This window comes from Triturus cristatus, chromosome 2_2 (genome assembly GCF_964204655.1).
Source record: "Triturus cristatus chromosome 2_2, aTriCri1.1, whole genome shotgun sequence".
In the NCBI taxonomy this organism is placed as follows: Eukaryota; Metazoa; Chordata; class Amphibia; order Caudata; family Salamandridae; genus Triturus; species Triturus cristatus.
In genome coordinates this window covers 457,371,755-457,396,154 of record NC_140582.1, presented here as the reverse complement: position 1 = coordinate 457,396,154, position 24,400 = coordinate 457,371,755, and the positions used below count along the sequence as shown (strand labels likewise).

The 24,400-nt window shown below is 47.5% G+C and overlaps 1 protein-coding gene across 2 annotated transcripts in view; it reads left to right on the top strand.

Moving 5' to 3' along the window:
* The window catches only part of AFG2A (AAA ATPase AFG2A), a 1,612,935-nt gene that overhangs the window by 905,362 nt on the left and 683,173 nt on the right, over positions 1-24,400 (top strand). For both annotated transcript variants that reach the window (XR_014978118.1, XM_085641546.1), the window contains exon 14: positions 22,948-23,074. Coding sequence is in view for 1 of the 2 variants with exons in the window: in XM_085641546.1 (XP_085497672.1) it covers positions 22,948-23,074 (127 nt within the window). In the remaining variant the exon portion in view is untranslated. The remainder of the gene's footprint in view (positions 1-22,947; positions 23,075-24,400) is intronic.

Sequence of the window (24,400 nt, the reverse complement as noted above, 5' to 3'; positions counted from 1 at the left end):
GTCATGTGTCCGGAACCAATAACAAGCGTATTGGGCCTGTGCGCAGAGATAGTACACATAGAAATCGGGTGCGGCAAAACCTCCTTTGTTCGAGGCATGTGGGCTGCTGAATTCATATCTGTGCATAGATCGCCGCCTAGTGTTGGGTCCGGATGTTTGCACGTTGTTGTCCTGGAAGAGTCTTCGAAGTATCCTGGGATAGGTGACTCCTCCCCTGGACTACAGTGCGCATGGGCATCCTCTCCATCCTCAGATTGTTTTTTTCCGCCATTGGGTTCAGATGTGCTATCTTGACTCAAGTTAGGAAAATCTTTTTTCAGGCCAAAAGGCCTTTAGTTCGCGTCGGTACTGTTCTCGATCGGTATCGATAGTATCTTTGTTAGTTTACTAACTTACAGAACAAACTTTCGCATCTTACCCGACCGTCGATTCGACATCAACGATGGAATCGAGGACACCATTCAAGAGGTGTCCGGTATGCAATGCGAAATATCCCCACGTCGACGTCCATCCGGTGTGCAAGAAATGCCTTTCACCGGATCACGACGAATCTACATGCATGGCCTGTGCCAGATTTCGATCCAAGAAGACTCTACGGAATCGACGAGCGGCGAGACTCGAGGCGCAGCAAGCGGCACCGGCCCCGGCCGACATCTTCAACGTCGAGACCGAAGATGTCGAAGAAGTGGAGAACCTACCCTCCAGTCCCGTTTCCGAACATGACTCCGGATCGGAAGACGTCGACGAAACACTCTTTCGCAGAGATGAAGACGACACCGAGGTAGGAGACTACAATGAGGCCTTAGGGGCCGAAGAGAGTAGCTCCGGTGACGAGCAAGGCCTACCCGTTCAGACTGAAGAAAGCCCAGTGCAACAGTCTATGGCTCCGGTCGAGGGATCGCCTTCGGGCCTTACCCAAGACCTATCCCGCAGTTCTTCGGCCCCGCCCTCGGGCCCGGCCTCGGACATTCAGCGGCAGCCATTAATGCCCAAAACGGCTGGTTTCCCTTCTTCAAAACCGAAACCGAAAGCTGTATTGGTTCAATTGAAACCGAAACCTAAAGTGGCGCTGGTCGGATCGAGGCCCTCCACACCTTCGACGCCAGCAAAACACATCGGCACCGAGCGCACCAAACGAGACTTCGGTGCCGAACTCGAAGCGGCCGACGTCGGAGTCGACATAAGGAAGAAGGCCTTCGGTACCACCAAACCTGCTCGGCTCCCGGCACCGATGCAATCGACTCCGACCCCAAAGGTCAAACAGCCTGCTGCGTCTCACACCGCTTCCACGGCGACACCAAAGCAACACTCATCGAAAAAGTCGACGGCCATTCCCGCCCCTCGACTCAATGACCCACCGGCGCCGAAAAAATCCACGACCGCCTCAACAGAACCGGTCGGTGCAAGAGAATCGAGGGCGCTCAAGACGCGACCCATTGCTGCGCAAAGCACAAAAAAGAAAATGGTCCTCCAGGACACATCGGGCTCCGAACCAATTAAAGCTCCAGCAGCCTCTTCGACACCAGCCAACATTACTTTTGGCCTGCCACCATCCACGGCCCCGAAACTGTTCCAAATCAGGACACGGGTGACCCATACCACGATCACGCCTGCCGAACGCTCTGCGGAGACGTCTCCATCGCATCTAATCGACGCCGACACCGGCAGGATGATTATCCCCTTTTTCATAAGAGAGCGTTAGTGTGTGCCAGCTAATTCTGGGCTGTTTGTCACCCCATACTAATCTCAAGAGTTGAGTTTTCACTGTTGTAAAATAAATGTTTGGCGAGTTTGATCGGGATGTTACAAAAAAGGTATAAAAATCGTGGAAGGATTACCATTTTAATTACTGCAATGCGGTCTGCCAGGGACAGCGGAAGATGTAACCACCTATCCACTTGTTGCACTAAAGTGCTGTAGGCTTGGCCATAATTCTCTTTGATTACAATGTCGGGGTCGTGGTGCACCCAGACACATAAATATTTAACCGGGTCTGCTGTCCACACCAATGGGTATTCCAACTGGGGCAGAGACGTAACTGTCGTCAATGGGATAATAACCGATTTCTCCCAGTTGATCATGAGTCCAGAGAATAGGCCAAATCTAATATATTCTCGGAGGACTGGGGACAGATGATGCTGAGGGTCACGACTGAACAGGACCATGTCGTCTGCGTACATGGAAATACCGACAGACCGGTGATTAAAATTGAGAGCAGACTCCCTATGTCGTTGGCGCATTTTACAAGCTAACGGTTCCAATACAAGGGCAAATAGGAGGGGGTACAGGGGACATCCCTGTCTGGTGCCACATTCGATATTAAAAGGCTCCGAGGTGAGTCCGCCCACTCGCACCCTTGCTGACGTGTCTGTGTATAAAATCTGTATCCATCTCGTCAAGACACTCGGGAACCCTGTTCTTTGTAATATGCGTAGCATATAACTCCACTCTATGGAGTCAAATGCTTTAGCTGGGTCGAGCATGACAGCAGCCGCTGATAGTTCGGGATTAAGAATGTGGTACATAGCAAAGATGGTACGTAGGTTGTGGGAGGTGGAGCGTTCTGGAATAAACCCGGACTGGTCAGGGAGCACAAGAAGGGGCATTAAAGGTTGGATTTTTGTGCCCCGAATCTTCGCTAATATTTTTGCATCCAGATTAATCAGTGATAGGTGACAATATGACTCGCATAGTGTGGGTGATTTGTTTTTTTAAGAAGGGTGATGATCAGGGCTTGTCTGAGAGAGGGAGGTAGAATCCCGGACTCATGAGCCTCCGCATACGTTTCTAAGAGATGGTGAACGAGGAGATCTGCATAGGTTTTATAGAATTCTGCTGTTAGGCCATCTAGCCCAGGGACCTTATTATTAGGAAGAGAGAGAATAGCTTCTCTAATATCAGTTTCATCTATGGGCTGACTCAGATACACTCGGTGGGCATCCGATAACCATTCACAGGCTATGTCTGATAAGTAGTCGTCGAGCGCCGCGTCATCCATCCCACCCCGCGTGGTGTACATTTCCGAGTAGTAGTGTCTAAATTGACCAACTATTGCTTGAGGAGTGAAATGTTCCCCACCGTGAGGGTCAACTATTTGGGCTATCTGATGGTGTTTGGACCGGAATTGCAGTTTAGAGGCCAAGTTCCTACCAGGTCGGCCCCCTTCACCATATGATCGGGCCACATGACGACGTGCTATGTATCTTGCCTCTGTTTCAGCCAGCGTATCGTATTCTGCCAGAAGTTCGTGGACGCGAGCTAGTGATTCTGCAGATGGTGTGTTCAAATACTGTTTCTCTTGCTCCCCTAAAGCCTTCTCTGTTTTGGATAGTTGACCTCTAATGTCTTTCAGAATCCCCGCTGTGGTACTGATACACACCCCCCGTATTGTCACTTTAAATGCCTCCCAAAGCATGGCCTGACTCTCCACTGAGCCCTGATGGCCTCATATATAGGATCAAGTCATGCCTCGGCACGGAAACGGCAGGTGAAGGGGCAGTGTGGGTTTGTGGGGATACAAATACTTAAACTGACGGGGTTATGATCCGATTAAGTGCGCAGAAGGTTATGTACTTGTGTGACCCACCCATTAGCTTCTCCGTTCAGCAGCCAGTAGTCCAGCCGGGACCAACTATTATATGCAGGGGTGATATGTGTACCCTTTTGAACCTCTGCATTGCGCATGCATCCACCAGACCCATTTCCGCCATGGCTTCACGAATACATTGAGCTACCTTGATAGTGCGTGCGCCTGATGCATTGGATTTAGCAACTTGGGTTTGAGGTGTGTATTTAAATCGCCTCCCCATAGGACTGCAGACTCAGGCCATGACCGCAGAACATTGAGCATTTGTATAAAGGGTGTTGGGTCGTCCACCATGGGACCATACATGTTAATAATTGTCAGCAGCGCCATACCCAATTTGCCCTGTACCGTGGCCCAGCGGCCCTCCGTATCTGTGCAAATATGTATAGGCAGGAACGATACTCCTTTTTTGATTAGAATAAGAGCACCCCTCTGGAATAGTTAGAATAGGATGATGCCAAACGGAAACTCTCCCACTTGTGTGCTATTTTAGCTTCCGTGAGTTTACTCACATGTGATTCTTGCAATAAAGCGATTTGCACAGCATGTCTATCTATCTAAATACGTCAGCACATGGCGGACTTTCTTGGGGGTGTTAAGACCGAGTATGTTCCACGTTATACATTTATACGCTTCACCCATTGTCAGTCCCTGGAGTTCTCAACACACCCTGAGTGCTTGACTGTTGGTGGTCAATGCGAATATTGGTTAGGACTCCAACTGTGGCATGTAATCACAGTATCTACAACTACATACAACAATGAACCATCCCCTCCCCCCACCCACTTTAGCAACCCTAATTTGCAAAAGACTAGTCCCACTAACATAAACAGCCCCAGAAAAGAAAAAATACCATAGAACTTAGTGTTGGGTACACCCATTGGGGGATGTAGCGGCACAGACCACTCCCAGAGGAAGGCGGGAGGGGGCTGCCGATGTAATTTGGAAAGCTCCTATATGCGACCCATCCAGTCGGGCCTAAAAGGAGGGACGTGTCAAGGGGCATTAAGAGCAAGGGCATTGACCAATATAGTGAAAATGGGAGCTGCATCAAACCAAAGATACTGAGCTCAGCCAACCCTGTAGAAGAAAGGAGTCCCAACCTGCTTGTCTGCAGTGGGTAGACATGAATATGTTGGTCTACTATAAAAATCACCGTTAGAAGAACATAACATAGATATGCGTTGCATCATATAGACTTACAGAAGCCCTGTGCGGGCTCATCAGATCTGTCGAATAGTGCATCAATATACCATAATAGCATTTATTAGTACGTTGCCTTTGGCTGCGGGATAGGTCATCGAGGGCACTGAGAGCTCCCGCTGATCAGTCATCAACATCAGAGGTGTTGGCTGGAGAGTGTCGTTTGCGTCGCAGAGATTTGGCATAGTCCATAGCCAGCTTCGGGTTTGTAAAAGTCTTGGCGTTGTCCTCTGCGCCTATACGTAGGTGAGCTGGGTAGAGCATGGCATATTGAATTTGCTCTTTCATTAGCAGTTTTTTAACCCCCTGAAACTCCTTCCACGCAGCCTGAACCGTGGCCGTGAAGTCGGGATAAAATGATAAAACATTACCTTGATAGTTTATGGTGCCCTTCTGACGAGTAATACGCAATACTGTATCTCGGTCTCTGAAATTCAATAGTCTTGTGATGATCGGCCTGGGGGGGGCACCGGGCGGCGGGCGCGCCGCCAGTGATCTATGAGGCCGCACGATGGCGAATATAGTGGAAAGGTTTTCAGCTCCGCAGATATCTCGAAGCATAGTCTCGACGTAGTCTTCCAGGCGTCCAACATTAGTGGATTCCGTCAGGCCTAAAATGCGGGTATTATTCCGCCTAGAGCGCGCTTCAATGTCCGTGGTTTTGGCGGCAACTTGTTGTAGGCCATCTTCGGCATCCGAAATTCGCTGTTCAGCTTCTCCAATCCTCGCTGCTTGTTTTTCTAGTTTTGATGAGAAGTGGTCCATACGGCCTTTGAGGGCCTCGATTTTGCCGTCAATGGACTGCAGACTGGCCTGGATTGCGGACAGAGTCTTTTCCAGAGCAGTAGGGGCCGGAGTCCAGTTCCGAGTCCGAGGCAGCAGTTTGTGAGGACTTACCGCCCTTGCGCAAGTCGAAGGTCAGTCTGGGCCGATTCTTCTCTGGTTTGCCCATAATGTTTAGGGGAGAGAGACACATTACCACAATCTCGTCTGCAATTCCAGGAGGTTATAAGGGCGAAGGGCGTTACTGGCTCGTGATGGATGGTAGGAAGGGGCCCGCAGTCTGCGGCCAACGAGGGCTCCGACACGCAGAGTGGACTGTAGGCTGTCCCAGCTTGATACGTAAAATAACCTTGCAGAGGTGCCGATATCGACCAAAGCAGAGTGACCAGTTGGACGAGCACACCCCCTCGAGTCTAGGAGTGAGGAGGTTTGGAAATGCGCACTCTATTACTCGCACACTGCAGCAGGGAGGTCAGTCCGACATGTCCTCTGTCGCGGTTGCCCGATGCAGTGCGTCACAGCGGTAGCAGGGAGACCTAGACGCACCCACGTGGTGACACCAGGCCGACAAGCAATATGCTTACGCAATAGTAGCAGGCCCCAAATATGGAAAGAGCCGTGTGGTCGAGACAAGTCCAGAGAACGCACAGGTTTAGTGCCCCTTACAGCAGGGAGAACCGGGACACATTCAATTAATGTAGGCTGATTTATCTGGGGTGGTGAGATATCAGAGCCACGCAATAGATATAGTCAAGTAGCTCTCGGCCCAAGCGCCGTCCACTAAATCGCTGCAGTTCGTAATAGCCCCCACCTCAGCAGTCAGTGTCATGGACGCTATGTAATGCAGGACTCAGCTCTGGGAGTTGTGCGGTCACCGATCAGGTCTGTGATGTCTCGTGGTTGCAGAGGTCAGCGGCCGTATCGCCACACAGGCCTACCTTGCAATCTGAAGCCGGCCACTCGCGCTCCAGTTCATGCCGTGCACCCTTCAGCTCCAACGTGCGCCCGCCACCAGGGCCGCCGGTGCTCGCAGATAAAGACGGGAGCTCTTAGGAGCATTAAGAGCAGGATAATGATAGGATTATTGCGGCGGCCGGCAGAGCTACACTACTGGGCGGCCATCTTGCCACGCGCCAAGCCACGCCCCTCAAAAATAAAAGGTATGTTGCTGATGAATCCTAAATGATTCCCTGAAAACTATTCAGTGGGGGAAGAATTTGTGCCAGCCTTCAATCACAACTGAATGAGGTGGTAGAAATACACAAGATAACTGGGACACTTAAAATCAGATGCATATGGACGGTATTGAGCTTAGAAGTTTGAGCTCTGGACAGTGATAAAGCATAATAGGTCTTAATCAGCATTAAACAACAATGTTATAGTAGGGGTAACAAAATAGAACAAATACTAGCTGGTAGACGGCAAGTGAAGTGAAGAGAGTACAAGGCAGTAATGGAAATACATGGCACAAAAGGGACACAAATGTGAGATGATAGAGATATTGCTAACACCTTCTGTGGCTTTTACGCCAGTCTGTATAAAGAAGTCCCAGTAAAACTACTTCGTACAGAAGTTAACGTCCAATCAAGCTTCGCTGTTAGAACCTCCCATTGCACTGGAAGAAGTTATCTCTAGTATTGCCTGGTTAAAGTCTGGTAAGGCACCTGGGTCGGATGGGTGTACCTCCCTATTCTTCAAAAATTTCTGTATTTCCCTTGCTCAGATATTGAGGAGATTCATCAATTCCTTCATTTAAGCAGGCACTGTATTTGCCTAGATGACGGAATCAGTCATCTGTTCCTAAGTGAAGGAAGGGCCCAGCATTATGTAGCTCATATAGGCCAATCTCTCTTGTTAATCGTGATATAAAATATTAACTAATATACTTGGTAATAAACGGAGGGCTGTGCTCCATGGACTGATTGATCTATATCACGCCACCTTCATAAATGGCAGACATTGTGAGGACAATACAACAAAGAGTCTACCCATATTTGAGAATGCACTCAGAACATGTAAGCAAGCCACTATCATCAGGCACAGAAACGCTTAAGATTTTTGCTTTGGGCCCTAGATTTTGAAGCTGAATGCTTGCACGCAGGATACCAAACACCATCAATATCTGCTGGAGTAAATGGAGGTCTTTCACCCCCTTTTCAGATTCACAGAGGCACGAAACAGTTTTTCCTCTCTCTGTCTTAAAATGATAGTATCAATGGGTGCAGATAGGCAAAGAGTTCTTGAAAATTACTGTGTGAACACAGTGTCTTGCCTACCCTGACCAAACCAAGGACCTGATTTATATTTTGGCGGACGGAGTATTATCTGCCGACATGGCGGAGTACTTTCTGACTGCTATGCTGGGGGCACTCTATCTGCCGTCTTTAGATATGTCTGTCGGGCAAGTAGACATCTCTAGCATTTCTAGCAACCGCCGTCATGGCAGTTCCTGGAAATGCATAAGAACAGTCCTGTGCACTCATACAATCATCAATTACACAAGGTATGTGTGTCTTCGGTATGACATGAAGATACTGCAGCGTGGCAATCTTTATGTTTCCTTTAATAGGTCATCAGGCAAGAACACAAACAGCCAGCCGACACGTGTTTCGTCAGAGAAAATGTCAAACTCTGACTCTTCAGGGCTGGAAATAATACAAACACATAATTTGAGCACAATACAATGTAAACTCTGCTCTCAAATTACTAAAAACAAACTTCCTATGATTAAAAGGGAAGCAAAGGAAAGAAAAGAAGAGAAAGACAACCATATCTTTCATAAACGGGTGCTTCAAGACCTTAATGATTATGACCTCAAACACTCACTTAAAAATAGCTTCTCACGTGATAATCTCAATACTGGTGAAAGACAGGCACTTAAAATGTTGAGTACAGATCATGAAATACTCATTAGAGAAGCCGATAAAGGTGGGAACGTGGTGATAATGAATAGAGTTGATTACAACAATGAAATCATGTCCCAACTCATGGATTCGACCTGTTATGAAGAGGTTCCTTATAATCCGATGGGTCCTCTCAGTAATTTGATCAACAAACACTTGGCTGAGTGGCATACTAAGGGCCTTCTTTTTTTTTTTTTTTTTTTTTTTTTTTGAAACCGTTTATTGCATCCATAAAAAGGTTACAGGTATGGGCCTACAACCGCACGGCCGGCCGCTAAAGCATCACAAATATAGTACATACAGACAGTAAAGGTCTCTCAGCGGTGTACAGTAGAAACACAGGAGTAATCAACGGTGCAGGCCTCACGGCGTCCTGCCACAGAGTACGGTTTCATTTTAAGGACTAACAACATCAACAAAAAACCACAACCGCAAGGCAACCCGAGATTCAAGATGACAACACTTGCTCCATAGTGGGGGATCCAGACTGGCAGGAAAGATCTGAAGAGGGGGATGGGAGGAGATCAAGGACTGGGGGGCCGCGTGCCCGCGGCCGAGCAAGAGGGTCCAGCTAGGGAGACGGAGCAGGCGAGGCAGCCGGCAGCTGTGGTGGCTCACAAATGCCCCCACGGTAGGCGTTCCAGGGGCCCCAGATTTTCACCCACGCCCCAGGCTTACCCCTCGCCACATACACCACCCTTTCACGGAACATACACCAATCCATGTGCTCTTTCCAGGCCGACACCGCAGGGGGCCTCTGGGATCCCCACAATTGAGCAATATCACGTTTCGCTATCATGTATCCCAGAGTCACCCACCGCGTCTGCGGAACCGAGTAGTCATTCGGTTCCCATACATTCAACAAGCACCTCCTCGCTTCGGGCAGCAGCGCTACACGCGTGACCACACGCAGGACCTCATGCACACCACGCCAGAATCGCTCCACCTTCGGGCACTCCCACAGTATATGCATAAAAGTCGCCAACGCACCACATCCACGCTTACACAGTCCGTCCATGGCAAAACCCATACGTAGAAGCCTCGGCCCCGTCACGTAGACCCGGTGAAGAATCTTGAGCTGGACGAAACGAAGGCGAGCCGGGATGGCCACCTCTTTCGGAGAGGCCACCGCGGACATCCAATCCTCGTCGTCCAGCTCCAGCCCGTCGGCCACCCAAGCCTCGCGTAGACTAGTTAACAGGCACGATCTATCATTAATCAGCTTCTTGTATATGAGGGAGATCGTGCTGTCCGGGACATGGCCATCCAGCACTCTGTCCTCCAGGGGGGAAGACTCCGGAATGGATGCAACATCCGGGAAGACGGAGCCCAGCGCATGGCGGACCTGCAGGTACCGAAAGTACTCACTGCCCTGCAGCTGGAACTCCGCCTGCAGCGTCTCAAAAGTTTTGAATCCCCCCCTCGTCCAAAGATCCCCCACTGTGCTGATTCCGATCGTGTCCCACTTCTCGAAGCCCTTCGATGTCCACAGGGAGCCCAGTCTCTCAGAGGCATACAGTGGAGACGCCCGGGTCAAACGGTCCTTCCACCCCATAGCTGCATTAGCCGCGTGCCAAACCCGCACCATTACACGCGTCGGTCCCGTCAGACGGGAGTCAGGCGCACCAGAGTACAGCGCTCGATTGTAATCGCCACCGGGCAGGAGCATCTTGTCCATCTCGAATGCCGGGTTCAGGGCGGGCCCGTAAAGGCCATGATTAATTGCAGCTAGCTGGGAGGCCCAGTAATACCGTTTAATGTCCGGGAGGGCGACCCCTCCATCGTACCACGGGAGCGTCAGTTTAGCCAGAGCAATACGCGGCCTCCCGTCCCAGAACAGGCGCCGCTGAAGGCCCTCCACCTCACGAAAGTAGCGTGCCGGGACCATATCCATAGTGTTCTGGAGGGCGTAGAGGAAGCGCGGCAAGGACATCATTTTAAACAAGGCCGCTCGACCGAGCGGCGAGAGCGGGAGACGCCGCCAGCGCACCACATCCTCCTTCAAACGCTGGAGAGGGGGCAGCAGATTCCGCTCATAGCGGGCCTCCGGGTCAAGAGTGATATATATACCCAAGTACCGGAAACCCTGGGAGGCAATCTGGATCGGGCAGTCCCGCGGCAGGACCGGAGCCTCCCCGGAAAGCACGTAGACGCAGGATTTCGCCCAGTTAATGACTAGGCCTGAGTTGCGACCGAAGGAGCGCAGAACATCAACTAGGACGATCAGGGACTTGCGCGGGGAGGCGAGATACAAAAGGATATCGTCCGCGTAGAGGGACACGCGGTCCTCGTGCTCGGGGGTCCAGCGGAGACCACGGATGGAAGGGTGCCACCGCAGCCACTCCGCCAGGGGCTCCAGGGCCAGGGCGAACAGAAGAGGCGACAGGGGACAACCCTGTCGCGTGCCCCGCCCCAGCGCGAACGGGGTCGACACACGCCCGTTCACCACCACCTGCGCCATCGGGCCCGAATATAGTAATTTGACCCAGCTGATGAAACCCGGGCCGAACCCAAACTTCGCGAGCATCGCCCAGAGATATGGCCATTCGAGCGTATCAAACGCCATGGTGGCGTCCAAGGACGCCAAGATGGCTGGCTCCCGCACAAATGGGACACGCGCGAGCACGCCGTGCAAGCGCCGTAGATTAAGAGCCGTATTGCGGTGTGGGATAAAGCCCGATTGGTCTTGATGGACCAAATCGCCCACCACGCCAACCAACCGGTTAGCCAACACCTTGGCGAGGATTTTGGGCTCCGCGTTCAAAAGCGAAATCGGCCGATAGGATGTGACCCGTTCACGGGGCTTCCCCTCCTTGTGGATTACCACAATTGTGGCCAGACGCTGGTCCGGCGGGAGGGAGCCCTGCGAGTGGGCCGCGAGGAACATCGCTCGCAGGTGGGGTGCCAGCACATCCGGGCGTAACTTATATAGCTCAATGGGAATGCCATTGGGGCCCATGGCCTTGCCGGATGAAATCGAGCGAATAGCCGAGGCAATTTCGTCCGAGGTGGGAGGGACGTCCAGCGAATCTCTGTCTTCCGCCGTAAGGGAGGGGAGTGCAATATCCCGAAGCAGGGCACGGGAGTCCGCCTCCGAACAGGGAGAAGCAGGGGAGTAGACTCCGCGGAAATAATCCGCGAAACAGGAGACAATGGCTTCCGGCTCCGTGGCACACGCACCATCCACACTCTCAATCAAAGGCACCACTCGGCTCGCTCTCTCTCTCTTATCCAACCACGCAATCAATTTACCGGCCTTATCACCCACATCATACAAGCGCCCCTGCTGCTCTCTACCAAGGCCCCTGGCCGCCTCCGTGACGAGGGCCCGGTAGGCCGCCTGCTTTAACTGCAGAACATGTAACTTGGCGTCTGTTACCCCGTTCCCCAGGTCACCCTCCAATTCCGCAATCTCGGCCTCCACCCGGGTCACCTCCTCCCGCTCACGCCGCCGGGCACTGGCAATAAAGGAGAGGGCCTCCCCTCTAAGAACCACTTTGAAAGCCTCCCATAGGGAGATGGCAGATGGGACCGACCCCACATTCTCCTCAAAATAGCGCTGCAAGGATGTGATCAAGTCGGCACGAATGGTGGGGTCGCGCAGATACCAGGCGTTAATCGGGGCCACCCTGCCATCCCCCCTCGGGAAGACATCGAAATGCAACAACAATGGGGAGTGGTCTGAAATACCCCGTGCCAGATGGCGCACCTCTCCCACCCTCCCCGCATGGGCCGCTGGGACAAGGATGTAATCAAGCCGCGAAAGACTACCATGGGCCCCCGAGTGGAAGGTGTATTGTTGCAATACGGGATGCTTTAAGCGCCAACAATCCACCAGGCCCAGTGTGTCTAAAAGGCCAGGCAGCCACGCCTGTGCCCGGGGGAGGTCCCTAGGGGGATGGCGATCCATAGATCCAGAAACAACCGCATTAAAGTCCCCTCCAACCACCAATAGGCCACTCGGAAGTTCCAGAAGGAGGCGCCCCAGGTCCGCAAATGTAGTGGCCTGTAGCCCAGGCGGGACGTACACACTAAGGGCCTTCTTGATGATGATGAGTGGGCGTATCTAAAAGTTTTCAGACCAACTTATCCATGCCTTTACACCCTGCCCAAGGTACACAAACACCAACCTTTTCCACCTGGCAGACCCATTGTTTCGGGCATAGGGGGCCCTACGGAAAAACTTTTGGAGTATGTAGACTTATTTTTGGGTCCATTAGTCTGTAATTTAGCGAGTTACATCAGAGACTCTAAACATATTTTGAGTCTACTCACAGACTTAGATTGGCAACCAGGGATGATTCTGGCAACACTAGATGTGGTATCACTTTATACCAACATTCAACCGATATTGGGACTTCAAGTAGTGACACGACTACTCAACAATAGACCAGCTGCCCAATGGTTACATAATGAGATGATAATAACTATGATGCAGCTCATTTTGGACAACAACTTTTTTATGTTTGACAACAAGTGGTACAAACAGATTACTGGAGTCGCAATGGGCTCTAAATTTTCGCCCTCTTTTGCATGCTTGTTTATGGGAGGACTTGAGAGTGAGTGGATATGGGGCGAAAAGGGAGCATCTTGGGTGGATCATATTATTTTTTGGGGCAGGTACATTGACGACTGCCTTCTGTCTTGGTCCGGTACTCAAACAGAATTGGAACAATTCAGCCACTTTTTGAATACCAACGATTTTGGCATGAAATTCACTATGGAATCCAGCCCCACAAGAATCAGTTTTCTTGACATTGAACTGTATGTTAAGGACGGCCAATTGCACAGTCGTCTTTTTCGTAAAGATACTTCATGTAACTCTGTCTTACACGCAGATAGTCATCACCCAGCACATCAAATTAGATCTATTCCCTATGGCGAATACATTAGGGCTAGACGTATCTGCAGTGAAGAGACGGAATTTCGAAATTGTATTAAGGACATGAAGACCAGATTTCAAAGAAGGGGTTATGCATCGACCCACCTCAATAGAGCAGAAAAAAGAGTTTCTAACATGAGTCGTTCAGATACCCTTTTGACCAAAGATAAACATAGATCTGACAATCAGAAAATCCGAATGATTACAGATTACACTGATCTCAACCAAATCCTGCGCAAAAGCCTCAAAAAACATTGGGGTTTACTTTTGTCAGACAACTCTTTGTCGGGTTGCATTACCAACTCTCCACTGATCACTTTTAGAAGGGGGAGAACACTTCGTTCCAGACTTAGCCCTACAGTACCCAAGATCAATCCCAAAGAGACGTGGCTCACCACACACAACACTGGTTTTCATAAATGTGGAGCATGTGGGGTGTGCAGGTGGGCTCAAAATAAGGTCAAAACTTTCAAGGGATATAACAACAGAACCTATGATATTAAATCCAACATTAATTGTTTAACTAAGTTTGTGATTTATATTATTGAATGCCAATGTGGCAAACAATATGTGGGGAGCACTATCCGACCCCTTAAAGAGAGAATCAGGGAGCATGTCAGGGCACTCCATCAGCAGGATGTGAGGTATCCAGTAGCCACGCATGCATGGGCCTGTCCATCACAGGGCCCACGCAAAGAATTAAGTTTCTTTGGAATTGAACGAATAGACCCCAGCAGTCGAGGGGGTAACAGGGAGTTGCTACTTAGGAGAACAGAGGCATTCTGCGCTTACATACGGTAGAGCATGGTCTCAATTGTGATTCAGAGATGCAATACTTTTTGGGTGATTAAGCGCTCTGTATATCAGTGATGGGTGGGTTTGTTATACCAACAGATGGACAGTCGCCTGTGTGTTAATTGATTGTACACTGTCATGATATTTCTGCTGCATTCCATTAAGATTCAATGTACAGATCTCTGTGTATATCGGCTGATCAGCTATTGTGTGTTTGAGTATATCTGGTATCTTGAAGCCCGTTTATGATAATGAAATGTTCATGTCGATATTGGTTGTGATATCGTTTTGAAATCAATTGTTTTTGATTATGCATATTGTGTGACATTTATTGGACATTTCTTGATTCACACAGTTGCATCCTTGTGACAGAAGATGATGTTTTGGACTTTTATGCTCGCATTAATTCATAGCTGCAACATTATTATGTATTGAGTGAGGTTTCTTACCTATGTAATTCGCAGAATAAGACACCTTTTAATTGTTTCTGATAGGGACCTATCACCAATCTGTTTTGTTTTTCCTTTACACTGGCATATCTATGCAAATTTACCGTTTTCCTTGTATGTCTTCACTGTGGGTGTATTCTGCCTTTTGTTTTTTATACTGCATGAGGTTTTTCTTTCCTTGGTTCAGGGGATTTCATTGTTTGTATATTAATTGTTGGTATTCTCATTTGTTAATACATTACACTTCTTGCAGGCAAGTCGTGAGTGTCCTGGACCTTTTATTTTTGTTAATGACTGTTTTGTGAATATGGTACGAGTGGCTTGGTTCCTAACACGGACTCAGGTCAGTTCACTTGGAATTTAACCCTGATAATCACTTGAGATACAATGGGGCATGATCAGCATTTTTTGTTAGGTTGACACTTTTAGCGAATTCTGTTTTTTATAAATTGGCACTCGCTCTTCAAACGAGAGCTTGGACACTTTTTTCAGTCGAATTTCTTTATTAAACCTAGTGACATTTTTTTGCTCTATTTCCCGTGATGAATTCCATTTCTTGCATTTAGCATTGATTCTGACGCGGTCTAGTGGTTGTGATGGACTGAGTTCCGCGTCAGCTTTTATACTTTCGGGTTGCATGTTCCGGTTTTACACTACCGGTTGGAGTCAGAGGCGCCAGGACGCCTACCCGTGTCGGAACGATGTAAGTTATTCTGGCTTCTCTTGGAGCAGTTTTTCCCTGTTTTATTCTTTGGTTGACATATTAGTTGGTGGGATATGGATTAGGTGATTAATATTGGTATGTTCGTCTTTTATTTGGTCCCTTTTTTTAGGTCTTGGGTGACACACACACGTGTCTCCAAGTGATGCAAAGAACCCTGTGGTTTTGGAACATGTAAGTTTCCCGGTGAGGGGGACACAGGGTGTGGGTTCACACGTGGTGTTTTAGATTGATATGGCTATTTGGAATGGTATTTTTACCTGTTCTAGGTATTGATAACTATTGGAAGGATCCGTGTTGTTCGTGTTTTGTACTGGCGTTACTTACCTGGATTAACATCCCCTTTTTTCTGAGGTAAGCCGAATACGTGTGTGTTGGGAGGACAGTCGTGGGGCTATCTGGTGTTTTGAACTGAATTTTGGGTTTTGTGAGTTGGAGTGTTTAATATGGTTAACAGTCTCCTGAGTGTGTGTACCTCTTTCTTTTCTTTCAGGACTTTGTTTATAGCCATATGCCCAGTCTTTATTCTTATACGGCTGATTGGGCAATTATTCGTTTCTTGATTTGACGTATCATTAGTATATCTTTCCTGTTTTGGATGACTTCCTGTTCTTTAGGTAAGATGTTGTTAGTATGAATGCTTATATTTTTATTTGGTAGTTTTGCTTGTTTGGTTTTTCATCTGCATTTCAATTTTGGTGTTGACATCAATCTCTGTGAGAACCTTTGTGCTTACCAGGTGTGGTTGCACGTTAACACATGCTAATGGAAGTGGTAGTGGGTTCTTCTATTTCTGCACGCGATCATTCTAAAGGATTTATTGAAACAAATTAAATAATTCTTTTGGTAACTTGACACCTATGTGGGATGTATGGTTGTCTTTCTCTTCTTTTCTTTCCTTTGCTTCCCTTTTAATCATTGGATTTTTTTTTTTAGTAATTTGAGAGCAGAGTTTACATTGTATTGTGCTCAAATTATGTGTTTGTATTATTTCCAGCCCTGAAGAGTCAGAGTTTGACATTTTCTCTGACGAAACACGTGTCGGCTGGCTGTTTGTGTTCTTGCCTGATGACCTATTAAAGGAAACATAAAGATTGCCACGCTGCAGTATCTTCATGTCATACCGAAGACACACATACCTTGTGTAATTGATGATTGTATGAGTGCACGGGACTGTTCTTATGCGTTCAAGTGTGGGTTTCTCCCACACTGATTGAGGGGTTTTAGGGCCTTCCCCTCCCTGCTAGCACCGTACTATTTACCTATTTTGCATTGGTGATACTATTGCGTATATCTGGTTTGTGCACCATTGTCTTCCTGTTCATAAAACCCTTTTTTTGGTATTCAGTTCCTGGAAATGCATTGAAAGTTTGATAGACTTTTCTGTCACCATGACAGAGCCATACATCAAACATTCAAGTTTTTTTATTTTTGAAAACAAAACCCCAAAGCGGGTTGCTAGTCTGAATGCCTTTAAATCTTGTCTTTCCATTGTCCTTCAATTTGCATTATTCCTTGTGCAGAATGATCTGACAATGGCTACAGCAAAGGGCTATTTAGCTGCCCTGTCCGTCTAAGTGTGTCTTCCTGACCAGGCATTCCTGTTTAGATCGCCACTTGTGGCACCTTTTAAAAAAGATTTACTTTAATTGTTTTAACCCACCCTGTTCATAGTTATTTGCGGATTTGAATCTTCGTTTGACTTTCCTAATGACTTTCCCTTTCGACCCACTGCACAAGTAGCCCAGACTTCCCATTTTTAACACAGTATTGTTGGTAGCAATAACTTCAGCTAAAGAACTTCAAACTGGTATTAAACATGTAAGTTTATAGATGTGCAAAAACTCACAAGATATTCTAACCCTGAAACTCGCCTGCTACTCCGTGAGTAGAGTGTATATTAAAGTCTTCATTCATGCAAATCCTCTTATCAATGATAAAACTACTTTTGCATTTGTAAACCAAGGTTACATGGGTAAAATGGCTTTGTGATTCATGCACTTAATATTTCATCTCTTAGAAGACCTTGCAGAGTTGATCTAACTGCATAATGAAAACCAGTCATTGATCTAGCGCTTGGTAGGTGCTCACAATTATTGCAAAAGGGTAAATTAAGTGATTTTCCTACAAATGAACAGCGTGCTTAAGTGGAAGAAGGTAAGAATATGAGTGGCCTCATTGATCCTCAGTTGGTAACATAATCGCTGGACTTCAAATATAATCTGCCTTAATTTATAGTAACCTTTTGTGAATTTGAGCACCTTGATTTGTCATCTCACAGCATATCATCAAATAGACAAGTGGAATTTTATAGAGTGAGTAGATTCTTGAAGCATTCTGTACCTTGGACAAGTAACCCTGTGGATACATGATCTTCCCACAGATTCCTCATGTAAACATGTGATATGTGCTGTAATTGTTGTTGTCGTTGATGCTTTTGCTGTTCCTCTCTGCTCACATCAGTGCAGTGGGGTGCAGAAAAGCTCCCACAAACTGATTCCAGCACTCTGACACCTTATATACTCCTATGGCATCATGTCTGGTGGGTGGAGTCATAGCTGAACCCGCATGTCACCACTGGGTGGCACTGAAGAGCTCTTGCTGGCGAGAAAGCCTTTCCAGGCCAGTCTGAAGCCTGGAGTGATTGTGGTAACATGAGGAATCTGCGGGATGATTATATATAATTTTATGGTCTTGTATCTCTCTGTTTTATACCATGGTTAAGCGCAGCTATGAGTTTTCTGCAATACAATAGGAACACCATTCCAAACTCCATGCCTAACATCCAGTTGTTCCTGCATAGGCTAGACTATAACCCCACACTCAACCTACCACGGATTCCCAAGAAGCACTAAAGGTAATCTAGTTGCTAGACAGTAGACCCTTGTGATGAACACGGCACAGATCGGGGGTCGCGGTGCAGGGGGGGAGTGGGAGTGGGAGAGGAAGGGAAATGTAAAAAACACTTACCTTATCGCCGCATCTCTGCTCTGTCTCTCCTCCATCGGACTCGACCGGAACAGCAACCAGGAAGCACTCCCAGGCTCCCCTTACCAATCACAACGCTGCAATGAACCGATGTGAGTGGGCTGAGCACTGTGGATTCGGTGTTCAGACAGAGACTGGGGGCATGAGCATGTTCCCCACGCAGGCTGTAATGCAGCGTGCGTGGACAACATGCAAAGTGCGCATGACCGTTTGGCCAACCAAGCATTTATGCGCACTTGGAGTGGGAAAGCCACTTGCCCTCTGCCCTGCTCTAAGAGCAGAGCAGCCCCGCCCGCTCGCAAAGCAGCTGGTATCAATAAAATGTTCTATTTTTCCACTCCTCACACTGCTTAATAGCAGTGGGGTGACACTCCTCCGCCTTAGCTGAGGAGCCACCACTGGTGATGAAGCAAGGCACGGCATGGGAGTTTATGTTCCTCTTCCAGAGTCCTGTGTCATTTCCCTAGTCTGCAATTCAAGATGTTTCCGGATCATCCTGTTGGGAGAACGTTCCAGAGCCTGAACCTCTGGACTGAGTGACTACTATTGGTTGAGCAGGATTTTCTGAAGCAATGGAGCGCCATAAGTAGGGTTAGTCTGGACCAGAGCCACTTTAGCAGTAGGGGCGAAGTCTGAGGTAAAGGAGAATGGATATTGTGTAATTGATGGTCCAATGAGCAGTGCAGAGAGACTTGGATCTGAAGTTTTGCCAGAGGCTGCCAGTGAAGAGCTTGAAGAGAGAGAGTAATGGCCCGATGAGCAGTATTGAGGCTTAAGCGAGGCCTCTTGCTACAAGCAGCCAGCCACTCTAGAGCTTGAAGTGCCAGAGTTATGTGGTCCTGCATGCATAAGTGAAGATGATGTATAGTGACCCCTTTCAGGATTTGCTAGAATATGCATAGTAGGCAGAGTGACCCTCCAAGGTATTGTCTGTAGACATTAGGCATAATCGACCATGTTGATGGTGGTCTGCCACCTCTAGGAATTACTAGTTGTGGAAAAATGTAGTACAAGGTTTGCTTAGTGCAGAATGCACCTTTGTTCACTTTATTTAAAGTACAAGGGACAGGTTGGGGCCAATGAACTATCCCAGGTTTTTTACTTCCATAGATGAGGTAGTGGGAGTCCAAATACCTGAGAATAGATGATGGTGGGATGGTATTTTAACCAAATTCCCCAAGTGAAAATCTTGTGTTTTGATAAATTGCAGTTGATGTGGTTGAGCAGTACCCATTTGTCCACTTCTTGCCAGCTGTGCCCCAGGGAGCACAAGTCCAAGTCCCAGATTTAGGAACATGTACAGCATAACCTCCTTCTAGGCAATTATGGATTTATATAGGTGCCTGGGCACGACAGCTAAAATTGAACTAGTATACAAAATGTAATTTTTTGCAAAGGGCATAGTCAACAATGTACTGTCTTGATAAGGTTTTTGACCTGGGCATTCAGGTGTAAACGTTGATTTAAAGAGAACCCAACACGTTTGCAGGGATCTAAAGAATTCTATTCATGGATATGACACATAACAATCATTGCACAGGTAAATTTGAGTTCTTATTAGCCATTAACAGAAACTCGGTGTTTGGTTGGATGTAACTTAAAAAGTGTTGCAGGCCACCACCTTGCACAATACCACCTAAAGCAGTGCTAGAGGTGCTTGTTGTCTTTAAATGGTGAGAGTGGGCTGGGTATTGTCATTCTGTTGCTGTAGGGGAACATCCATGCAGGCTATTGATGGTCAAATGGCTCTGTGTGTAGGTAAACAATGTGATGAACTGGACTGACTCAAGAATAGACCATAATACATAGGAAATGGCTCTGATGAACATCTCAACCTGGACCGCTGAAAGGAATGAGTCAGGAAAGAGGGTAGCAGGCCAGAACTCCCTGCTGTGAAAGCTCCAGTAGAACTTCAAGGTGTTAGTGAATATCTCCTATTTTTCTCACCCATCGGCCATCGAGAGAATTGTGAAACACCATTGTGGCAGTTTGTATAGTTTGGTTTCTGTGTATTCATTAAGTTCAATGAATATTATTGAAGCAAAGATCTTCTGCCAGGTTGTTCCACATCGTCCTCCCTTAGAATGAATGGAAGGTTAATATTTAATAGTGGATAAAAGGGAAACTGTGGCCACTGTCAGGACCAGCAGAGCAGGCGCAACAGTGATCCCCAAGCTAAAAGGAGTAAGACTGGAATCTAAGATGGCCGCCGCTGTTGGAACGTTTGGGCAGCAAGTTAGCGCTCTAGCGTTCCAGGACAATCAATAGGATCCAGGTGTCAGCCCGGTGGAGAGGCGCACTTCACCGGAGTCGTGAGGAGAGAGAGTCGTAGTTTTGTGCCGTTCGTCTGAGAGGAGAATTCGACGTCAAGTCTGAGAGGAGAATTCGACGTCAAGTTTGAGAGGAGAATAAGTTTCCAGAGTACTAAGTAAGACTGTTCCGTAACTCCCCTCGGAGTTAACTAGTGAGAGTTACTTACCTGCAAGAGAGAACTTAGCGGAGAAAGACGAGTTCATGTTATCTTGTTATACTAGAATAATCTGTCATAGTATCAGTACCTGTTTCTGAAGAAAAGTTTGTGAGGAGAATTTTCAGTGACAACGAGAAATGTAATTCTTATATACCTCAGTAAAAAGTCCAGTCAGCAGTCTGAGAAGGAACCCGACTTTCAACCCACTGGGAATTGCCTTGAACTGAGATCACCTCAGGGTAGTGAAATAATAGAGCAGTGCGCAAAGTCAATGTAGTGGGGCAGAACCCTACAGAGTAGCGATAAAAGACTCCCAAGAAGCTTCTTGGGAATCCTTCCAGTTGAGCAACTTCACGAGGAGGAATAAGAAACGAAAAGACATGGTAGCAGTACACATTAAGTAGAAGAAGATGAAGTACTCCCCAACAGAATCCAGTTAGAGGCGCCGTCAGTGGTTTTTAGGGTAAGCGAGTCAGTAGTAGCAAGAAATAAAAGCCAGGTTGAGGGAGAGAGTAGGATAACTAAGAAAGATCATTTGTATTGCAGAAAAGCTACACCACAAGGCGACACACCACCACACAACAGAAGAGGAGCATCGGTCACTAACGTTAGGGTGGGTACAACCTGGAAAGGTCACTTAGGGCTTAGTAGAGAAGAGATTAGAGTAGGGCACCAATTAATCATTACCTTTTTTCCTCACAGTACGTCCGCTTCTACCACAGCAGTGGAAGATAGGAAGAGCGAAAACACTCAAGAAAGAAAAAGACGTAGTGGCTGTCTCTTCTCTGTCCAATTCCCCTTTCCCCCCACCGGTTCACTTGGGCTTACTTGTGTCGATCGACGAGTGGCCCAGAGAGCTGGGAAGGGGCGTTGGGAACTTTCTGCTCCCGAGCGAAACAGAAGAGCACTGAGTCTGACAGCCACGCCTGTGCTAAGTGCTGCCGTTCAACGTTTGATGGGGGCTCGAGGCTGGCTGATATTAAGCTCTATTACTGGGCATCGCATCTTTTGGCAATTAATGACTGGATGACACCGGACTGGCGTGACCCCACCTATATAGTGGAGCTGACTCCATTGGTCTGGCCATGTCCTGGGTTACTTGTATGGTTACCCATTCCCACCACCATGCTGGAACCCACTAAAGATGTGCTGTTCTTGTGGTGCGTAGCGCTCCACTTCATGGAATGGGATTGTAAACTCACACGTCAGACTCCGCTGTGGAACAGGTGCTGGTTACGTCATACAGCCCTACTTGAGAAATTTAGTCAGCCCTAGGTGATGTGAGGAGTGGTGCCCATATGTGGTCCTTTGCTGAGCTGCAGGACCTCTCCCAGGTTAGCCACACACAATTCCACAAATACCTGCAGATTCGCCACGCACTGACCTCTCATTGCTCCGACCTTGGAGCAATGAGTACAGCCCATTAGAGGCCCACCTACTAATGGGCAGCTTCGGCAGTGGTGGTGTTTCTCAAATATATCGCTCATTAGTCCATAATGCCCCATATGCAGTTGGACCCCTGAAGCATAAAAGGGAGGGTTAAGTGAGGGAGCTTGATGAAGCAGAGTGGTGCGTTGGGCTTATGGCCTCCAGGGAAACTGTTATACTGCTCCGGCTGCGACTTACCCAGCTCCCTACATGCAACGTACCTGCCCCCTCCCCGTCTTTTACACAAGTGTTGGGGAGACAAGTTGAACTCACACTCAGGGAGGGATTCCTTGGGATCTTGGCCAACATGGGTGTATGTAGGGGCAACTGGACATTGGTTGGCATTGCCTCGGCCCTGGCCAAGTGCAATATAGAGCGTAAATCTAGCTACCCGGTCCGCCTTCGATTGTTGAATGGCAGAGGGTGATTGATTGGTGCTAAAAAATGGAGGAGACTGTGTACAGAGTACACGAATCCCCACGGAAGCATGCCCGAGTCTGGGGCAAATCGTGGTACTACTATGGACTAGGAGACATTACAGCACTGGAGAACTGATATGGGTCCTTTCATCGCTCTTGTTGGGTTGAGGTGGGGGAGGTTGTGACGAGCGGGGAGAAGAAGGTGGGTGTGCACTGATGTGTTGTTAAAAAGAATTTCAATAAAATTTGGCTTAAAAAAGGGATACTGTGGAAAGAAAGAGTAATTTGAACAATTTTTTTTTTTTTTTTTACTTTAACAGCTCCTCCTCTGCTGGCAATGTAGCCGACCGTGTCCTGGCCCAACTGCTAACAGAAATGGATGGAATTGAACAGTTAAAGGATGTTACAATTTTGGCAGCCACCAACCGCCCCGATATGATAGACAAGGTAAGGTAACATGCACTATTTAGAGGAAGTAAAAGATTTTCACAGTCTTCTTTTTGTTAAAAACATGTATGTATGTATGTTTTTCAGTATGCCAATGCTCCTGCTAAAAAGAAATTTTATTGAAGAGGTTGAGCACCCGTTGTTAAAAAAATTTATGGAAATAGCAATAAAAGAAAATGAACGTTGGGGCGCAACAGCCGTTTGAGGAATTACTAAATTCTGTTATTATACTTTACTTGTCGGTCGCCTGCTTTATTTTGTGCATATGGCAAAAAGAAGGGCAGTTGGTTGTAACTAGTGTATTTTGTAGTTTATTCTCTACAATTTGAATTGATTTGATGATTGAAAACATAAATGGTGCTTGGGTACAGTATATGGGATCTTGAATACTAGTTAGAATATTGGGCAAATGGATCATTTGTGGACATGTAAGTTGGGCAGGATGAGAGAGCATTATTGCTGCCACTTTTGAGAAAACATGTATTTTGTGATCTTCTGAGTGATTTAAAATATGTTAAGTAAATCATTTTCAAAATTTCTTTGACATTTATGGTTCCCTGACGAGTCTTCTCAGCGCCAAGACACCCCGGCAATCGCGCGCTTTGTAATTGTTTCAGTCAGTCAGATGCAGTGGATATGTCTAGATGTAGACACCCTGCTTATTGTGTTTAGACACTATGTCCCTCTTGCAAGGCCCAAGTAGGCCAAAACATGCATGAGGTTACTTGAGCAGAGTGGGAGTGGCCTTTTGGAGCGGACTGAAATGTTTCACGGAAGTTGGATCCTCTTCTGAATTGGCACACACGACCTCAAATTATTATCTTTGGATATTCCCCATACATAGAAGTGTTAATTTACAGATTCCCATCTAATGTTTTGCTCTCTTGTATATTTCAATATAAACCACGTGAGCCGTTTCCACACACTGATCTGATGTGGAAAGATGGAAGCCATATTCGTCTCTTCTGACACCCCCGTACCTATTAGGCACCTCCAACTTGCATGCTGTGCTGTCCCTTTTAGCCCCATGGTCCTTGAAATGTGACTTTGATTTCTTAATTTCATGACTCCTTGTAATTAGGACAGAGCTTTCCTCTTCCTGCCCCGTTTCAATTCTTCTTGAGTCTATTATTCCTCTGTCCTTGTGTCTGGTGTTTCTCAGCCAATGTCACCATGTGTGAGCCCTGGACAGGAGAGGCTCCCCTTCATCGGAGTGACGGAGGAAGGTTCACTTTGTGCCATATGTACAGTGCTGACTGTGTTGTTCTAAGAGAACAACAACTAAATGTATGCTGAATGAAATGCATTTAATTCCAAATGTTAGTT